The sequence below is a fragment of the Pongo pygmaeus genome, chromosome 13 (genome assembly GCF_028885625.2).
Source record: "Pongo pygmaeus isolate AG05252 chromosome 13, NHGRI_mPonPyg2-v2.0_pri, whole genome shotgun sequence".
Classification (NCBI taxonomy): Eukaryota; Metazoa; Chordata; class Mammalia; order Primates; family Hominidae; genus Pongo; species Pongo pygmaeus.
In genome coordinates this window covers 30,414,796-30,435,628 of record NC_072386.2, presented here as the reverse complement: position 1 = coordinate 30,435,628, position 20,833 = coordinate 30,414,796, and the positions used below count along the sequence as shown (strand labels likewise).

General features: G+C 40.1%; 2 protein-coding genes across 2 annotated transcripts in view; one reads left to right on the top strand and one right to left on the bottom strand.

Moving 5' to 3' along the window:
* Positions 1 to 16,277, bottom strand: part of PLAA (phospholipase A2 activating protein) — a 42,192-nt gene extending 25,915 nt beyond the window's left edge. The window contains exons 1-2 of the mRNA XM_054502248.2: positions 15,711 to 16,277; positions 3,828 to 4,021 (exon numbers count right to left, since the gene is read on the bottom strand). Coding sequence (XP_054358223.1) covers positions 3,828 to 4,021; positions 15,711 to 15,859 — 343 coding nt within the window. The 5' untranslated portion in view covers positions 15,860 to 16,277. The remainder of the gene's footprint in view (positions 1 to 3,827; positions 4,022 to 15,710) is intronic.
* The window catches only part of IFT74 (intraflagellar transport 74), a 118,557-nt gene continuing 113,799 nt past the window's right edge, over positions 16,076 to 20,833 (top strand). The window contains exon 1 of the mRNA XM_063650477.1: positions 16,076 to 16,277. The gene's annotated coding sequence lies outside the window, so the exon portion shown is untranslated. The remainder of the gene's footprint in view (positions 16,278 to 20,833) is intronic.

The following is a 20,833-nucleotide window of genomic DNA, read 5'->3' as shown; positions in this document are numbered from 1 at the left end:
AAGGTAAGCATTTATTCTGTCTTTTCTGTATAAAACTCCCACATGGTAACCAGTTGATGTGGAAAGATCTATACAGAAAAGTCTTGGCGATCAAATGCAGAAATAATATTAGAATTACAGTACAATCATTTTGTAAACCTTAATAAAATATTGAATCTAGGCAATGTTTATCAGTAGCTGCTAAAAATTACCATTATGTGAAAGGCTGATGGGAACTTTATAATGAAAGAAAGATACAATACTTGAACCCACTGATCAATCTTAATATCACAAAAAGATATTGTGTGCTTCCTGATATGATACAATAGAAAATACAGAATACCACCTATACTGTTGCCAAAACCTTGAATCTGAACCTGATAAAGCTTACTAGATCTATCTAACAGCTTACAAGAAATATAGGTGACTGAAGTACACATTAAAGGAAACTAGGCTTTAACCAGTAAAACTGAGATTGTGGGAAATTCTACAGCTAAAGTAATCTGGTTTTAAACAACAAGGAAAAAAGAAAGAAACTGACAGATTGAAAGATGTAGGGCTGGGCACGGTGGCTCATGCCTGTAATCCCAGCACTTTGGAAGGCTGAGGCAGGCAGATCACCAGAGGTTAGGAGTTAGAGACGAGCCTGGACAACATGGATCATCAGAGGTCAGGAGTTTGAGACCAGCCTGGACAACATGGTGAAACCCCATCTCTACCAAAACTACAAAAAACTTAGCTGGGCGTGGTGGTGGGCGCCTGTAATCCCAGCTACTTGGGAGGCAGAGGCAGGAGAATCACTTGAATCCAGGAGGCGGAGGTTGCAGTGAGCTGAAGATTGCACCACTGCACTCCAGCCTGGGCAAAAGAGTGAGACTCCATCTCCAAAACAAACAAACAAACAAAACAAACAAACAAACAAAAAAGATGTGGACCTTATTTGGGTCAGAATTCAAATGAACTATAAAAAAAGATTTACGAGACAACTGGGTAAATTTGAACATTCATTGGACAGTTGACAAGAAATTAGTTTTTGTTTTGTTTTAGGTGTGATAACAATATTGTGGTTCTTCTTTTTAGAGGACGAGAGTGTCCTTATCTTTTACAAGGGTCAACAAACTAATGCTGGTGAGCCACCTGTATTTGTATACCTAACAAACTAAGAATGTTTTTCACGTATTTAAGTAATTGAGAGAAAAACAATCAAAGGCAATCTTCTAATATGTGAAAAATTATATGAAATTCAAATTTCAGTGTTCACAAATGAAGATTTATTGAAACACAGACAGGCTCATTCATTTATTTACTGTCTATAGCTGCTATGCACTACAACTGCAGAGTTGAGCAGTTATGATAGCAACCATATGGCCTGAAAAGCAGAAAATTTATTTACTATCTGATCCTTTACAGAAAAAGTCTGCCAACCCCTATTTTACAGCCACATAATGAAGGATGTATTTATAAATGAAGCAGTAGAATATCAGTAATTTTAAAATGATGTAGTGGAAGGAGGGGGAAGATGAAACAAAAATAAGATATCTCTACTTTTGTGTACATTTGATTTCTATAATAAAATTTTAAAAATCTGTATCCCTCTGTATTGAAGATTTCTCACACAAACACACATACACGCACACAAACATTTAAAAAATTCTTTCTGTTTTTGGTCGGGCACAGTGGCTCACACCTATAATCCCAGAACTTTGGGAGACTGAGGCGGGTGGATCACCTGAGGTCAAGAGTTCGAGACCAGCCTGGCCAACATGGTGAAATCCCATCCCTACTAAAAACACAAAAATGGACCAGGCACGGTGGCTCACGCCTGTAATCCCAGCACTTTGGGAAGCCAAGTTGGGCAGATCACAAGGTCAAGAGATCAACACCATCCTGGCCAACATGGTAAAACCCTGTCTATACCAAAAATACAAAAATTAGCTGGGTGTGGTGGTGCACGCCTGTAGTCCCAGATACTTAGGAGGCTGAGGCAGGAGAACTGCTTGAACCCAGGAGGCAGAGGTTGCAGTGAGCCAAGATCACGCCACTGCACTCCAGCCTGGTGACAGAGCAAGACTCTGTCTAAAAGAAAAAAAAAAAAAACCATAAAAAAGCTGTGCGTGGTGGTGGGCACCTGTAATCCCAGCTACTCTGGACGCTGAGGCAGGAGAATCACTTCAACCTGGGAGGCAGAGGCTGTAGTGAGCCAAGATCACAAGATCACACCACTGCACTCCAGCCTGGTGACAGACCGAGACTCTGTCTCAAAATAAATTAAAATTAAAATTAAAAAATAATTAAAAATAAAAAATTATTTTTGTTGGCCAGGCACACTGGCTCACGCCTGTAATCCCAGCAATTTAGGAGGCCGAGGTGGGTGGATCACGAGGTCAGGAGATCGAGATCATCCTGGCTAACACAGTGAAACCCCGTCTCTACTAAAAATACAAAAAAATTAGCCGGGCGTAGTGGCAGGCACCTGTAGTCCCAGCTACTCGGGAGGCTGAGGCAGGAGAATGGCGTGAACCCAGGAGGCGGAGCATGCAGTGAGCGGAGATCACGCCACTGCACTCCAGGCTGGGCGACAGAGCGAGACTCTGTCTCCAAAAAAAAACAAAAAACAAAAACAAAACAAACAAACAAACAAAAAATGTGTTTTTAGAGACAGGGTCTCATTCTATCACCCAGGCTGGAGTGTGGTGGTGTGATCACAGCTCACTGCAGCCTCCAACTCCTGGGCTAAAGCAATTTTCTCACCTCAACTTCCTGAGTAGCTGGGACTACAAGCATGTACCACCATGTCCAGCTAATTTTTTAATTGTTTGTAGAGATGGAGTCTTCCTATGATGCTCAGGCTGGTCTCAAACTCCTTGCCTCTAGCAATCCTCCCGTCTTAGCCTCCCAAAGTGTTGGGATTACACGTATGAGCCATGGTGCCTGGCACATTATACAAATTGTTTAAAGGAATTTAAGTGTTTATGAAAAATGTTCTGAACTATTTCACTTATATTTAAAAAAAAGTACACTTACTGCACCAATTAAGCATGTCATTCTACAATAAAGAACTGTTAAGCCACACAGAAATCCAGAATTATCACAGAATCAGGAATATACACAAATCACAGAAAATAATATTCAAATATATTAAATATTCCTCAATAACACCAGAGCCCTAAACACACTGCTTCTGGGTCTTTAATTAAATACTTTTAGTTTCCTGAATAAATGCATTCATTGCATAAAATAGTTAAAAACCAAAGTCATGAAGTATATTCAAATTATATAGCCTCTTTTATTACTGAACACTTTACTTTTTTTTTTCTTTTTTTTTTTTTTTTTTGAGACAGTCTCCACTCTGTCACCCAGGCTGGAGTGCAGTGGCAGGATCTTGGCTCATTGTAACCTCTGCCTGCCAGGTTCTAGCCATTCTCGTGCTTCGGCCTCCTGAGTAGCTGGGATTACTGGTGGGCATCACCACACCTGGATAATTTTTGTATTTTTAGTAGAGACGGGGTTTTGCAATGTTTTCCAGGTTGGTCCGAACTCCTGGCCTCAAGTGATCTGCCTGTCTCACCCTCCCAAAGTGCTGGGATTACAGGTGTGAGCCACCGCTCCCGGCCAATAACTGAACAGATTACTTTTTACATATATAAGCATATCAACCTTTACTGATCACAACAAATTTGTAACAGAATTTTTACAGAACTAAGATAACCCAAAATGGTTTCCATTACCAAACCACAGCTATAGGTAAAACAAAATATAATAAAAACTTGAGAAAATGGATATGTAAATTTTACTTTCAAAGGGATAAAACTTCAAATAGAAAAACACCAAAGTATTATTATACTCACCAGTATTTTTGTGGCCTTTTAGAATATAAAGTGGCATTGGACTGTCCAGTGAGAAAATGCATATATTGTGGTCATTTCCACCAGTGGCAATTAGGCCATGAGGGTAGATGTCACTTGAGGGTATGATGCATACACAAGATACAAAATTGGAATGGCCACTCATACAGTGCATTTCTGTAAAGCCCCTGTTTGGACTGGAAAGACAAGATAATTAATGGATACATATTCGTACCCTGACTTAGCCTAGGACGTAAACTGTCAAAGCACTCATTTTCATTTAGTGTCTAGACAAACTTTAGAGTATATACTATCTTAAGAATCTACTGTTTTAAATTGAACCTTACATAATTCATATGAACTACTATAGAGAATTCCATGAGATTAAGAGAAGTTTCTTTAGTGTTTCTTTGATAAGAATACGTTAACATAGAAAACAAGGAAAAAAGAAAGGGCAATAAATAATCATGACTGGCTTTTTTCTCAATCTCCATCTTCACTTCTACACATTAGTGACTGTTACCCTAAGAAATCCCTGGTTAAACAAAACATACATGCAATTAAGATAATGAAATTTATTATTAAGAAGACCTAAATATACTGAGGACTTTTTCACATTATGAAGCATTGACTTAGAGCCCAGTAGTATAGTACAGTACGTGTTTCTACATAGCTAGAACAGGGGTGTCAAATCGTTTGGCTTCCCTGGGCCACACTGAAGAAGAAGAATTGTCTTGAGCCATGCATAAAATATACTAACCCTAACGATAACTGATAAGCTAAAACAAATAAACAAAAAAACCCCCACCTAATACAGAAATATATAAATGGCTACAGTATATTATATAATATATAATGTTATATATAATTATATATATCAATGAACACAGTACCTTAATAATTGCATGGGGATTAAAATGATTACCAATTTGTTATATGTATCAATCACTTAGCATCACTGCCTTACTTAACAAGTTCAACCAGCAGATTATGCTTTACTATGTGGAAAGCAATAAATTAGCCACTGAGAGGGATAAAAAGAATTATATCCCTAACTCAGCTAAATCAAAGAGTTTGCAGACCAGTTGAAGAAGATAAGACAAGTGCACATAAAGAGGTAAGACTCCCAGATAAAGACTAAACAAACTCATCTATTTTCACTTCCTTCCCAAATCCCACTGAAAGCAATATATACCTATGTTTTTTAATAAAGGCTTAATTAAACCCACAAAGCCAAGGAGAATGAAAAAAAAATACATGAATACAACTTTGAATACTTAAAGCTTACAGAAAAGTAGTAAGGGCCTTAGGAGACCTGAGTCCTCGCAGGCAGCAGGACAACCGAAGAACCAATTTACCAACAAATGGCTTAAGAACTAGAGAATATTCTGGGAAGTTGGCAGAGTCGGAAGCACCAAGCATCTGTCTTCCCACCTAGACAACGATGGCACTGGCAGAATCTGTCTGATGTAACTATTATGAAACTTTGCAGTCAATTCAAAGCTTGCAACTTCTAGGGGAAGGCTTGGATTGTAAATTGAGGTTAATTTTGATCAATGCCTGCTCTTGGCACAGTAGCAGTTACCCACACCTCACCCTTCTAGCCCCATGGCAGGCAGTCATGCATCTGTTCCCAGAGAACTTTGCTCACAGCTGTAGGAACTAGGGTTGGCAAAAAGGATCCTGTCCTCCAAATATCAGAGATCCGTTCTCTGATCACTGATTGCTGCTTTGATCACAGAGCAGCAACAAAGAGGCAGGCAGCCATTGTTGTTGCACCTCCCCCCGCTGATGCAAGCCTCTACCTCTTGAGCTGAAGTGACTTCCAAGGGGATTTAAAAGGCTGATGCCCGGCCGGGCACAGTGGCTCACGCATGTAATCCTAGCACTTTGGGAGGCTGAGGTGGGTAGATCACCTCAGGTCAGGAGTTGGAGACCAGCCTGGCCAACATCGTGAAACCCCGTCTCTACTAAAAACACAAAAATTAGCTGGGCGTAGTGGCAGGTGCCTGTGATTCCAGCTACTTGGGAGGCTGAGGCAAGCGAATCACTTAAACCTGGGAGGAGAAGGTTGCAGTGAACCAAGATTGCGCCATCGCACCCCAGCCTGGGGGACAACAGCAAGACTTCATCTCAAAAAAAGAAAAAAAAAAAAGGCTGATGCCCACTCCCCTAACACCTTCATTTTCCTCTTCTGGGAGCAAGATAATAAAGACTAAGATATTCAAAAGGAACTATATATATGGAAAAAATTAGAAAGTGAAAGTGCATGCCCAGGGAAAAGCACAGGTTCAGAAAAGACCTGAGAAGACTGTAAGTTTACATCTCAGGCCGACATTTGGAACAAAGACACCCTTCAACAACAACAACAACAAAAAGATAATATACAAAAACATAACAAAATCAGCAAACCCTGGAAAAGGGGAAGAATATGATTTCTAGAGTTATATTATTAGATTAAATGTTCACTTTCAACAACAACAAAAAAATCACATGCATACAAATAAACAGAAAAGTATGGCCCAAAGGAAAAATTAAGTCAATTGACACTGTCCCTGAAAAAGACCTGACAGCAGATCTACTAGACAGAGACTTTAAAACAATTGTTTTAAACATGCTCAAAGAACTAAAGGAAGATGGAGAAAGTCAAGAAAATTATGCATGAAGAAAACTGAAGTATCAGTAGAGGCAGAAAACCTATAAAGAAACCAAAAAGAAATTATGAAGATGAAAGGTATGATAACTGAAATGAAATTATTCACTAGACAACTTGAAGACAGATTCAAGCAAGAAGAAATAATTAGCAAACTTGAACACAGGACAGTAGAAATTACCAGGTTTGAAGAACACAAAAAAAGACTGAAAAAAAAATGAAGAGAGCCTAAGGGACTTGTGGAACAACATGAAGTAGGCCAGCATACAGATTGTGGCAGTCCTAGAGAGAGGTGAAAGGGAGCAGAGAGAATATCTGAAGAAATAATGGCTGGAAACATCCCAAATTTGATGAAAGACATGAATATAAACATCCAAAGAAACTCAACAAACTCCAAGAAGATAAACTCAAAGAGACCCACACCAAGTCACATTATATTCAAACTTAAGAAAGACAGATACAAAGAATCTTGAAAGCAGTAAGAAAGATGTGACTTATCACATACAAGGGATCCTCAATAATATAATTAGTAGATTTCTCATCAAAAACTTTGGAGGTCAAACTGAGTGCAGTAGCACACACCTGTAGTCCCAGCACCTCAGGAGACCAAGATAGGAGAACTGCTTGAGCCCAGGAGTTGGAGGCTGCAGAGTGCTGTGACCACACTCATGAACAGCCACAGCATTCCAGCCTGGTCAACATAGCAAAACCCCATCTTGAAAATTTTTTTTGGAGCATTAGCTAGGTGTGATAGTGTACACCTGTAGTCCCAGTTACTTGGGAGGCTAAGGCGAGAGGATCCCTTGAGCCTGGGAGTTTGAGGCTTAAGTGAGCTATGACTATACCACTGTATGCCCGCATGGGCCAACAGAGTAAGACACCATTTCTTAAAAAAAAAAAAAAAAAAGGTGAGGGAGTTTGCTGCCACCAGACCTCCCTGTAAGAAATGCTTAAAGGAGCCTTCTTGCACAGTGAAATGAAAACACACTAAACAGACTTGAAGCAATATGAAAAATAAAGATCTCAATAATGGTAAATACGATAGTGGTTTACAACTCCACCTTTTGATTTCTATATCATTTAAGAAACATTACATTAAAAAAATTAGCCTAAAAGCTAATGATATTGTAACTTTGGCTTGTAACTCCAAATTTTTCCTACATAATTTCAGAGATTAATGCATTTAAAATAATTATTACTTTATGTTTTTAGGACACAGAGTATATACAGATGTAATTCTGTGACACCAACAACCAAAAGGGATGAAGATGGAGCTATAAAGAATTTTTGTTATTGAAGTTAAATGTATACATTCAAATTAGAGGATTACAACTTTAGGATATTAAATATAATCCCCATGGTAAACACACACAAAAATAGAATATACACTAAGGAAATGGGGAAGGAATTTAAACATAAATAAACTAGGCCGGGCGCCATGGCTCACGCCTGTAATCCCAAGCACTTTGGGAGGCCGAGGCCGGCGGATCACAAGGTCAGGAGATCGAGACCATCCTGGCTAACACGGTGAAACCCCATCTCTACTAAAAATACAAAAAATTAGCCAGGTGTGGTGGCAGGGGCCTGTAGTCCCAGCTACTCGGGAGGCTGAGGCAGGAGAATGGCGTGAACCCGAGAGGCGGAGCTTGCAGTGAGCCGAGATTGCGCCACTGCACTCCAGCCTGGGCCACAGACTGAGACTCCGTCTCAAAAAAAGATAAAAATAAAATCAATCAATCAATCAACTAAACACAAAAGAAGACAGTAATGCAGGAGATGAGAGACAAAAAAAAACAAAAACAAACTTTAAGGCATATAGAAAACAGACAGCAAAATGGTATCAGTGATTACTTTCAATGTAAATGAATTAAACTCTCCAATCAAAAGACAGAGATTGGCAGAAACCATTTTAAAAAACATAATCCAACTCGGTGCTGTTTATAAGAGACTCACTTTAGATCCAAAGACACAAATATACTGAAAGTGATAGGATGAAACAGGATATTCCATGAAAACAGCAAACGAAAGCAGGAGTAGCTATATTAACATTAGACAAAATTGACCTTAAATCAAAAAAAGAAAACAAGAGACAAAGAAGGATATTATATATTAATAAAAAGTTCGGTACAGCAAGAAGATATAACAATTATAAATTTATGCACATAATATATAAAACAAAAACTGACATAATTGAAGTGATATATAGATAGTTCTACAATAATAGTTGAAGACTTCAATATCTCAATCTCAATAATAGAATAATCAGACAGAAAACATGTAAGGAAAAAAAGGACTTAACATAAATCAACTAGAACAGACATACAGAATATACTATGTGAAAGCAAAGACACCCACTACAGAAAAAAGTATGGCAATTACTAGAAAAATTAAAAATAAAATTACCATATGACTCAGCAATTCCATTTCTGGATATATTCCCAATGGAAATGAAAGCAGGATCTTAAAGAGATATGTGTACAACCATATTCATAGTAGCATTATTCACAATAGCTCAAATGTGGCATCAACCTAAGTGTCCCATCATTGGATGAATAAACAAAATGTGGTATAAACATGAAATTTTATTCAGCCTTAAAAAGGAGGGAAATTCTGACATATGCTACAACATGGAAGAACCTTGAGGACATTATGCTAAATGAAATAAGCTAGTTATAAAAAGACAAATACTGTATGATCCCACTTATATGTCGAACTTAGAGCTGTCAAAATCAAAGAGACATAAAGTAGAATGGTGGTTGCCAGGGTCTGGGGGTGGAGAGAATGAGGAGTTATTGCTTAAACAGGTAGTTTCAGTATAAAGAGATAAAAAGAGTTAAAAGATGGATGGTGGTGATGGTTACACATTATGAATATACTTAATACCATTGAACTGTACAGTTTAAAATGGTTAAGATGGCAAATTTTATGTTATGTATATTTTATCACAATAAAAAAATTGGAGGAAAAGAATTAACAGCACTATATACCTCCAGACGTGAGGACAAAGAGGCAGGAACTAAGATAAGAAAGACTAATCGAAAGTCTTCAGAATCTGAAGCATTATGAAAAAGTCTTCAAAGAAAGATATCTGGTAGTAACCAATTTCAACTTGTTCACTTCATTTTAGTGGGTGTTGTTTTTGTTTTTTAATGCTTTTGAAACCATTTTATCAATAAGCCCAGAGGAAATCAAAAGACAGAACATGTTTTAAAATCTGTATTATGTAAACCACTAAATCTACCCACTATGTGTAACCCTTAACACTTCAAAGCATAGATGTTTGTGTGCATCTTCCGTAGTGGTCTGTGAAGTTCTTAACGGCAGAATCCAGATTAGGTTCTTTGTGTCTTCCCAAGTCCCTAGCACAATGTTTTAAATGGTTAGCATTAAGTATTTCTTAAATTGATTTTAAAAAATACTTAAGGTATTAAAACAAAAAAAAAGAAAACAAAACAGGGGGGCAGGGATGTGCAGCTAGACAACCCAGCCAGACAACTGTCCTGCTAGCACTCAGCAAAAGTCTGAAGCTTTTTCTTTAAAAAGATGAAAATCTTTGAATTTTCATCTTTTTAAAGCTGAGTCTTTAAAAAGACTGAGGATAAGGATAAGGATAAGGATAGCTGATAGCTGAGTCTTGGAGTGTGAAGAATGTGTATATTCCTACTGGAGCCCAAGACCACCAAAAGAAAACCCTGGAAACCACACCCTCATCCTCTAGGCAGCAGATCAGCCCAATATAATGGCCCTACCAGATAACTCAACAGTAAAACTCACAACCAGCAAGCCCCATCCAGGAGCACAGATCTGCCAGGAGCTTCTTAATTCTCTACCCATAACGCTGAGCACACAATAAAGATTACCAGACATCTGGGGAAAGCCTCCAGCATGAAATACAGTGATCAACACAAATAGAGACGAGAAAAAAACCAATATGGAGGAAAACAGACCATTAAGGAGAAAATACCTTAAAACATTTTTTTAAATTGTCATTATCATCCTTAGAGGTATAAGATATTGCAACCATGAAACAAGGACATAATTTCACAAAGTCAAGGCAACCTGCTAGAGATTATAGCCAAGAAAAAAAAAAAGAGAAATTTAGAAAGCAAGTTCAATATCTGAATAAAAACAGTTCCAGAAAAAAGAAGACAGAAAAAATAAAGAGAAAGCAGCCGAAGAATTAATTGAAGAACATTTCCTGGAATTTATGGACATGAGTTTTCATATTAAAAGGGCCCGCCAATGGCCTGGAACAATGGATACAAGTAGACTGCCTTCCAGAAAGAAAAAAAAAAATAGTTCAAAAATCAGAATGGCTTCAGACTTCTCAACAATAACACTAGAAGATGAAATACAATGGATTCCATCACAATTCTGAAAGAAAACTATTCTAAAATTAGAATGCTACAACCATCCAAATTATCATGCCAGTAACAAGGCAAAATAAAATAACTTTCAGACTTGCAAGGTCTTAAAACATTTATTACTGATGCACTACATTTCAGGAAGCTCCTAGAGGTTATGTTCCAATAAGGCAACAAGGAAGAAAACCAACCAAGAGAAAGCTAAAGGATACTGACAATAAAAATCCAACATATGAGGTTCAAAAAAGTTGTTTTGGAAACAACAATGAAGGGAAATCCCAGGATTAGTTGTGCATCAGAGGTGGACAGACCAGGTCAGAAAGTTTGCATTGTCAGGAAGAGGAAATTGTAAAATATCCAATGTATCTAAATGCCTTAAGAGGTGATTCAGTAACGAACAAAGAATTTGAAGTTGACTCAGTGATAAATACATAGAAAGCTAAGCAAATGAAAACCAAAATAAAACAATTATTAGCCACATGAAGATCATAAAATTGTTGAGGAAGAGTTACCATAGATTATTCCACAGCTTAAATTATAAGAGTCAGAGCACAGAGGCCCGGCATGGTGGCTCACGCCTGTAATCCGAGCACTCTGGGAGGCCAAGGCGGGCGCATCACGAGGTCAGGAGATCCAGACCATCCTGGCTAACACTGTGAAACCCCGTCTTTACTAAAAATACAAAAAATTAGCCGGGCGCCGTGGCGGGCGCCTATAGTCCCAGCTACTCGGGAGGCTGAGGCAGAATGGCGTCAACCCAGGAGGCGGAGCTTGCAGTGAGCCAAGACAGCGCCACTGCACTCCGGCCTGGGCGACAGAGCAAGACTCATCTCAAAAAAAAAAAAAAGAGCAAAGAAAAAGATGCATATGTGATGGGGTGAGTGGAAGGCAGAAAGAGAGCTGAATTCTCATATTCTACAGTAGGAACTAATAGATTGCACCTAAAAAATCTATTAATATAGATTAATATAATCAGATCCTATATCTGAAGATGTGTCTTCAAGCATGGGTCGTTTTTCAAAAGGCAAGGCAATATAAAGGCAAAGCTGCTGAAGTCCTATCTCACTCATCTCTCCCCACCCAGAAGTCAACGAAAGACTTGGGAAATGTAATTTAGCTTGAAGCTAGCTTATAGAGACCTGAAGTAGTCTGAAACAATGGCATGTTGCTGGCTCAGTTCAATGCCCAACCAACAGATATGTCTCCATTCTGAAGGTCCAAAGACTTTCTGGGTTTTCAAAGGGCTTTTGTGAAAGACTAGGTACCCGGTTTAGTCTACTCTAAAACAAAACTATTTCTGCCTCCCTAGAACTAACTTTCCCCATTATTCCCAGTCCATCCCTACATTTACTACCCTGATCTAGAACCTTAGCAACAACATACATGGAAAGCAGTGGTAAATTTCATTTGCATCAGAGGTAGACAGACCAAGTCAGATTCGGTAAGAGGCAATTCGGTAACAAACAAAGAATTTGAAGTTGAATCAGTGGTACTGATTCAAATTTACAGTGGTAAATTTCATTTACCACTTGGCTACATGGGAAAGCAAATTTCATTTACGACTTCACTCCAAACATTTATAGCATTTCATTAACTTTAATAATATGCTGTTAATGAGCTGGGAGTGGTGATTCACACCTTTAATCCCAACACTTTGGAAGGCTGAGGCAGGAGGATTGCTTAAGCCCAGGAGTTTGAGACCAGCCTGGGCAATCTAGTAAGACCCTCATCTCTACAGAAACAAATAAATAAAAATTAGCTGGGCATGGTGGTTCTTGCCTGTAGTCCCAGTTACTTAAGAGGCTGAAGTGGGAGGATTGTTTGAGCCCAGAAGGTCGAGGCTGCAATGAGGCAGTGATCATGCCATTGCATTCCAGCCTGGGCAACAAAGCGAGACCCTGTGTCAAAAAAACAAAATCACACAAATATTCTATTATGGCCTGAACGTGTCCCCCAAAGTTCATGTGCTGGAAACTTAACCTTCAATGCAACCATGTTGAGAAGTAGGACCTTTAAGAGGAGATTAGATCAAGAGGGTTCTGCCCCCGTGAATGGATTAATGTCATGATTGTGGGACTAGGTTAGAGAGTGGCTTTGTTACAAAAGCAAGTTTGCCCCTGTGCCTCTTGCTGTGTGCTCTCTTGCCCTTCCACCACGGGATGATACAGCAGCAAAGAGGCCCTTTCAAGATGCCGATACCTTGATAATGGACTTCCCAGTATCCAGAACTATGAAAAATAAATTTTTCTTTATAAATTACCCAGTCTGTGGTATTCTGCTACAGCAACACAAAAGAGAAGACATGTATCATGAAATAAAAATTGTCAATATGTCAGACTTGAGGACACTTTTACAACATTAAAGGTATGGTTGAGACACTTTAGTTGGCATCAATAAGAGCTTAATCACCTGATGACTATGAAACACTCTAACCCTGGGGTATCCAATCTTTTGACTTTCCTGGGCCACATTGGAAGAAAAATTGTCTTGGCCACACATAAAATACACTAATAATTACAATAGCTGATGAGCATTTTTTTAAAATCACAAAAAAAGCCTCATAATGTTTTAAGAAAGTTTATGAAATTTGTGTTGGGCCATTCTCAAAGCCACCCATGGGCCACAGGATGGACAAGCTTGCTAACCTAACCAGCAGAATATGAGAGACTAAATAATCTTATCTCACTACGCACTAACACACACTGTGGCAAAATGCAAGTTCTTCATCAGTGTTACATAAATACATACAGGAATGAATTTTGAAAAACAAAAACAAAAAAATCATGAGTTCGGCCAGGCATGGTGGCTCACGCCTGTAATCCCAACACTGGGAGGCCAAGGCGGGCAGATCACCTGAGGTTGGGAGTTCAAGACCAGCCTGACCAACATGGAGAAACCCCATCTCTACTAAAAATACAAAATTAGCCGGGCATGGTGGCACATGCCTGTAATCACAGCTACTTGGGAGGCTGAGGCAAGAGAATCGCTTGAACCCCGGAGGGGGAGGTTGCAGTGAGCCAAGATTGTGCCATTGCACTCCAGCCTGGGCAACAAGAGCGAAACTCCGTCTCAAAAAAAAAAAAAAATCAATAGTTCAATGAACAAAATCACTTTTCAAATAAATCAGTTCAGCCCAAAGTTCTTCAAGTTCCTGGTAAGCACAACCACTCCAGTGATTAAACTCTTGTCAAACTAGTACAGTCCCAAAAGTTTAATGACAGGATTCCACTATTAAAACAGGCATCCTTGATTATACTCCTTACTGCATGGTTATATTCTACTGGGCTTATGCTTCTACTGGATTCAATTTTAAAGGCAAAAACTTAATAACTGTACTCAAACAAAAAGCTCCATATTAGTATTACTAAGTAGTTTTGGATATTATAGAATTTTAGAGTTAGAAGAGATCTTTAGAGATCATCTCATTCAATTCAATACAGGATTTTGCTCTATACTATCCCTAGTCTAGTGGACCATCTTGTGTTGATTATACTACTTCAAAAGCCTCCAAGCAAACCCACTTCTACACTTACCCCTTTCCAATCTATTCTCTACCATCAGCTAGCAGAAACTTCTCAACACGGAAATCAGATCATGTTGCTCCCGGCTTGAAACTATTTGAAGGCTTCCATCTGCAAACTCCATAACCTGGCTCTTGCCAGCCTCAAAACCTGCCCTCACCTCACAGTTAATTCCCTCCTGTTTGCTCCTCCGGCTGCCTGGAATGCTCTTCCAATTCAACCCTCCCTGGAATGCTCTTCCAATTCAACCCTCCCTATTTGCTCTTCCACGACCAGCTCCATCCAACTCATGCTTCAAATGTCAGCTTTAAACAAACAACTCCTCAGAGAGGCTTCCTTTAATATTTCTCTCCACCTAATTATTAACTGTATGTTTTCTTCACATGCCAGTTTTTAATTATTTATTGGCTTGTTTTTTAATCTATCTTCCCCATCAGACTGTCAGAAAGCTCCAGAAACACTGGCAACTTGTCTGTCTTCATTCCTCTCCAGTATCCCAAAGAGGAGGCACTCAATAGTTATCAACTGAATTTATGGATGGTGACTCAAATTCTGAAATCTCTAGCAGTGGGAGACCTACTAAATAACAAAATAACTAACCTCAATTTTTCTTTCTCTGAACTACAATCTGTCTTCTAGGTCTTAAATATCCCGTTACAACCAGCCAAATCAGGGCTGAATCCGTGAATTCGATCAGGACTGATTCCTAATCTTTTTTTTCTTTTTTTTTTTTTTGGTTCGTGAACCCTTCTGATAAATCCTTTGCAGGCAATGGATGCTACTTCTCCTCAAGAAACAGCACATGCACAGAAACAAAACATCCGAGAGGTTTCACTCCCTCAAGACCAGCACAGACCACAGACTAAAATTCTAACCTGGACGAGAAGAGGATTCAGCTATGCAATTTTTGAGAACTAAAGTCTTCAAAAATTAAATTTTAGAGAAGACTACAGAGCATCTTCTTCGAAAAAAAAAAAAGAGGACATTTCACATGCCTTCAAACTACCTCACTTCGGAGAGTGCAACTGGAATCAGTAAATTCTCAAGTCTAAAAGAAACTTGGGAGATCATCGTCCAAAAACTGAAGGCCCAAAAGGTAGGAGACTCGTCTGTGGTCAAGTTAGCACAAGGCAGGTCTCTTTGGTCCCCCTACCCGGTGCTCTTTCCACTTAAATCTCGATGGTTTCTTACACAGAGTTCTAGTAGTCTGATAACTGGAAGGGAGCGGAGAGCAGAGGGAAGGCTGGGGGGAGAGAGAGACGGCAGGACTGACAGGGAAGGGTCACTCTCTTTCCACTCTCCAGGAAGCTTGCAACACAGCCGGGGCAACCCGACTCCCAGCGCTTACCTGTCTGGAGCCCAGAGGCGGGTGGTGCGGTCTCGGGACACGGACACAAAGGCTCCCGGCGGATAGGGGCAGCACACCAGGCCCCGTACGTCCAGCTCGTGGCCCCGGAGCGAGCAGCTCAGCCGGTACCTGGTGGCGCCGCTCGTCATGGCCAGTGTCTGTCGGGCGTCCGGTGCCCGGGCACTGCGCGAGACCAGTCCGCAGGGGCGACTCGGAGAGCGCCGGGCCGCGGCCGGAGAAGAGCCTGCAGGTAAGGGGCGGCCGGAGACCGGAAGAGCCCGAGAGCCGGTACGGAAGGGCGGCTGGGAAGGGGCGCGCCGAGCGGGCCGAGTGACACAGCAAGCCTGACAGGCACACCGGAATTCATCATCGGCCTCAGCCCTCCATTACGCAGAGTGTGTGCGTCCCAACCGCCGACGCCGATGCGGAGCTGAGCTGGCTTTCCTCCAGGGCTCGGGACTCCCTGCCGAGGAAGAGAGAAGGAGGCCCGCCCTTCAACCAGGACGCCTGACCCGGGGGTCCTTCCTAAACCCGGGTCTTTTCCGACTCCGGGCCCAACAGTTTGTGGTAAACCGGGACTCGGGCCGGGACTACAGTTCCCATAATGCCGCGCCAGTTGGGGTGGACATCCGGTGCGCCGAATCCGGATATTTTAAACCTGAGTCCTTCGCGCTGGGCATGGCGGAATGGCTCAGTGAGATTGTTTGCTGTCTACTGTTAGGTCATCCTCACTGCTTTTCCCTGAGAATCTCGAGGTTTTTGCAAGTTAACCTTGTTTTTCAATTAAAACAAGAAAGCTTGAGGCCAAATTGGGAACTATTAATCATTGAACTATTCCTTCGTTTCAAGTTTTCCGATTCTCCTACTCTCTGTTGTCAAATTTAGCAAATAAATACGGTGGTCCAAGTCAATTTTTTAAAGGCATAACTACTTTTCTCTGGCGGCTTGTTAAAATGTAGATTCTGATTTAGTATGTCTGGGTTAGAGCTGAGATACGTATTTTTAACAACCCCCCAGCCCACCCACCCGTGGTGCTACTTGCTAGTCATTATCAGACCTTATTGAGTGCCAGGGTAAACATGACCTGTCTCCTTACTTTGTTTCTCTCCCATCCGCTATTCTCTCGCATCCAACTACACTTTTCCACAAACCTTTCTAAATTGCTAAGCCCAATTCACACTTTTCTGACTTCTCCCTTCCTAAAACTCCTACTCTAGGTTTGGAATCACTTTTCCCCTGGTTTGGGAGATCATTCTTGAAATGCTGACTTTTGATACTTCTTTGCTATCATATCCCCTCCCTGGGTGGATTATTTACTACTTTGCTTATTTCTAGAGCTGTATTCCCATATTGTCTTCTCCAGACTCTAGATCTGTATTTCTAGCTATCTGTTAGAAATCTCTACCAATTAGTGCTACTTAAATTATTTCAACATTTCTCTAACCTTTCTACCCCTTCTCTCCAGCCAATCCTACACATTAAAATATAATTATCTTTCTGAAATATACACTTAATTGTTTTTTCTCTGTTTGACAACCTGTGGTGGCTTTCCATTCTTTTTTTTTTTTTTTTTTTTTTTGAGACGGAGTGTCCCTCTGCTGCCAGGCTGAGTGCAGTGGCGCTCCGCCTCCCGGGTTCAAGCGATTCCTGCCTCAGCCTCCCGAGTAGCTGGGACTACAGGAGTGCGCCACCATGCCCAGCTAAATTTTGTGTTTTTAGTAGAAACGGAGTTTCACCATGTTGGCCAGGATAGTCTCAATCTCCTGACCTCGTAATCTGCCCTCCTCTGCCTTCCAAAGTGCTGGATTATAAGCGTGAGCAACCACGCCCGGCCGGCTTTCCATTCTTATAGTACAGCATTACATAGGGCCTTTCACACATTCTCCCTAATCTGTTTTACTAGATTCATCTCCCTCTGTTAACTCTCTTACTCTAGCCATTTCGAATTTGTCACCATTCCTTGAACACATTATGCTGTATGCTGTCCATGTCTCTATGCTCTTTGTACATGCATTTTTTTTTTTAAACTTAGAATTCCACTTTCTCCATCTGTCATAGTTCAACACCAGTTTATCTTCTGGTTTCTTCTAGTTCCTCTAGGGAACCAATGCAGTTTTATTTGTTGTCAATACAGTATTTACTGCATTCTAATATATTCTTTTATGTCTGTCTTTTCTACCGGACTACATTTTATTATTATCAAGACCTTTATTTTACATGAATCTTAACCCTCTAATTTACTGCCTCCTATATAATAGGAAATGTTTTTCAACTTTGTATAGTATTCAGTTTACCAATTTTCACAGTCTCTCATTTAGTTCTCACAATAACCCTGCAAGGTAGATAGTATTATTATTCCCATTTCACACATGAAGAATTTGCCTTGTTTAAAAACTGTTAATTTGGAGGCTATTAGGTTGAGATAGCTCCAGCTCTGGAGCCCAACTCAATGTAAACAGTAAAATGAAACTTAAGCTTAACTAACAGAAACAGACAAACCTCTAACTATGGACTTTCCACTTTAACCAATCAAGTAAGTATATTTTCTTAGTCTTGCTTCCACCAACCCCTTATAAAAGTTTTCCCCTCATGCTGTAATTGCCCCTGTGTTCTTTTACACAGGGAAATGTGTAATTTCCCTGTGTGATTGTCTGCTGTCTTCCAAAAAACCAATGCATTGAGAACTACAAATGTTGCAGCAGGGAAAGATGAATAATCACAGGGCCAGCCAACGAGGAGGATGGGAGATATTTCTCAAATCCACCTCCAAGAATGTAGAGACTAGGTTTTTAAAGGATCGGTTGGTGGGCAGGAGGCTAGGAAATGGGAAATGCTAATTGGTTCGGTCAGGGATGAATCACAGGTGTGTCAGAACTATCTTCATGAACCTGAGTCATTTTTGAGGAGTGGGGTTCACAGGTCCAGGTTGTGTCTGTTGGTCTGCCAAAATGCTAAATTTGAAAAATATCTCAAAGACCAGTTAATTAGGTTTCACAATAGTGATGTTTCACAATAGTGATGTTATCTATAGGAGTAGTTGGCGAAGTTACAAATCTTGTGACCTCTGGTTACGTGACTCCAGGGCAGGAGGCTCTATAGAAAAGCAAGCTAATTAGGCTGAGTGAGGTGGCTCACGCCTGTAATCCCAGCACTTTGGGAGGCCAAGGCAGGTGGATTACGAGGTCAGGAGATCGAGACCATCCTGGCTAACACGGTGAAACCTTGTCTCTACTAAAAATACAAAAAATTAGCCGGGTGTGGTGGCACACGCCTGTAGTCCCAGCTACTCAGGAGGCTGAGGCAGGAGAATCACTTGAACCCGGGAGGGGGAGGTTGCAGTGAGCCGAGATTGCGCCACTGCACTTCAGCCTGGCAACAGAGCGAGACTCTGTCTCAAAAAAAAAAAAAAAGAAAGAAAGAAAAGCAAGCTAATCAAACAATGCCAAGTTATTGTTTAAGCTTGACTATTCTTTAGCAAAGTTCAAGCCTCTACCATAATTCTAATCTTGTCTTATGAATGTAGCTTCAATCTCCATACAAGGAGTTGGGGTGGAGGGGTCACTTTTCCTTGTCGCAAAGTTTAACTATAAACCAAATTCCTGGCATTGTTATTTTAGCCTCCACACTAGAATAAGCAAAAAACAAACTAACAATAAAACGACAACAACAAAAAACTAGTTTAGCCTGTGAGGTTTTAGGCAAAATGGAGTCAGTCATGTTAGATTTCTCTCATTAGTTATAATTCTGCAAAGGTAGTTTAAGTGCCCCTAGATGGAGTTTCACCACTTGTGGTTTGGTGCTGCCCAATTCATGAATCACTGTCTGCTCAACTGAACTCTTTAATACTTTAATGTGTGTTGTCTTTTAACAGCTTGATAGGTTAATGCTCAGTAGATGTTATTGGTTACCTTAATGAATTAATGAATAACTGAAATAACTATTTTAATGTCACATAACTAGAACATAGTGCAGCTGAGACTAAAATTCTATGAACACTAAATTGGGTTCTTGATACTTTAAAAATAATTATAATGTTTTTATGTGTTTAGCAGTTCAAAGGTTTAAAACAAATCGTTTATTTCAACTGTCTGTCTGCATACAAATAACAATTCTGGATCCCCCTCCCATATGCCTGAAGGCATGAAGGAAAAATGTCCGTAATGACAGTAGTTCTCTCAGAGAAAATGCATGGAATAGTTGGATAGCTGGACTAAACATCACAGTTTGTGTAAATTGAGGTAAACATCGCAGTTTATGTTCTCAATATGATGTTTTCTTTAAAATCTAATTTTAAAAGCCCTCAATGCACTGAAGAACAGCATTAATGCAGATTATACAGGAATGAAGTTGGGGTCAATATGGTTCAGGGCTGGCAACTTAGTAGGAAAACCCAGGCAAACTAAAGAGAGGAATTTTAACAGGGATGATATTTGGCTTGTGTGTGAAAGTGATGTTGACAGAATATTGTTTAGCATTTTTTTTTTTTTAACTAAAATTCGACACACAGACTCTGGTGCCAAAACTTTGGGCTAGTATAGCACAATACATACATGAAATAAAATATTAAAATGCATTGGAAAATGATAGAAATTTTACATGTACAGATCTTAGAAAATTGAGGCTACAAATATGTTCCCCATAAGGGGAATGTTGAAAAAACAAAGTCCATATATGTAAGAAAAAAAACCATAAAATGTGAAATATGGGCTGGGCGTGATGGCTCACGCCTGTAATCCTACCACTTTGGGAGACTGAGGCAGGTGGATTGTCTGAACTCAGGAGTTCACAACCAGCCTGGGCAATGCAGTGAAACCCCGTCTCTAGTAAAATACAAAAAATTAGCCGGGCGTGGTGGTATGCACCTGTAGTCCCAGCTACTCGGGAGCCTGAGGTAAGAGAATCACTTGAACCTGGGAGGCAGAGGTTGCAGTGAGCCGAGATAGCTCCACTCCACTCCAGCCTGGGTGACACAGCAAGACTCTGTCTCAAAAAAAAAAACAAGTGAAATATGAACTTCATCTTTAAGAATGGTTATCAGCTTCTAAATCACATTTGTCTTGCCAGTACTGTGGAACATTACAGAAAATGTTTCAAAGCTAATACATTTCAATTTCCCAAAAGAT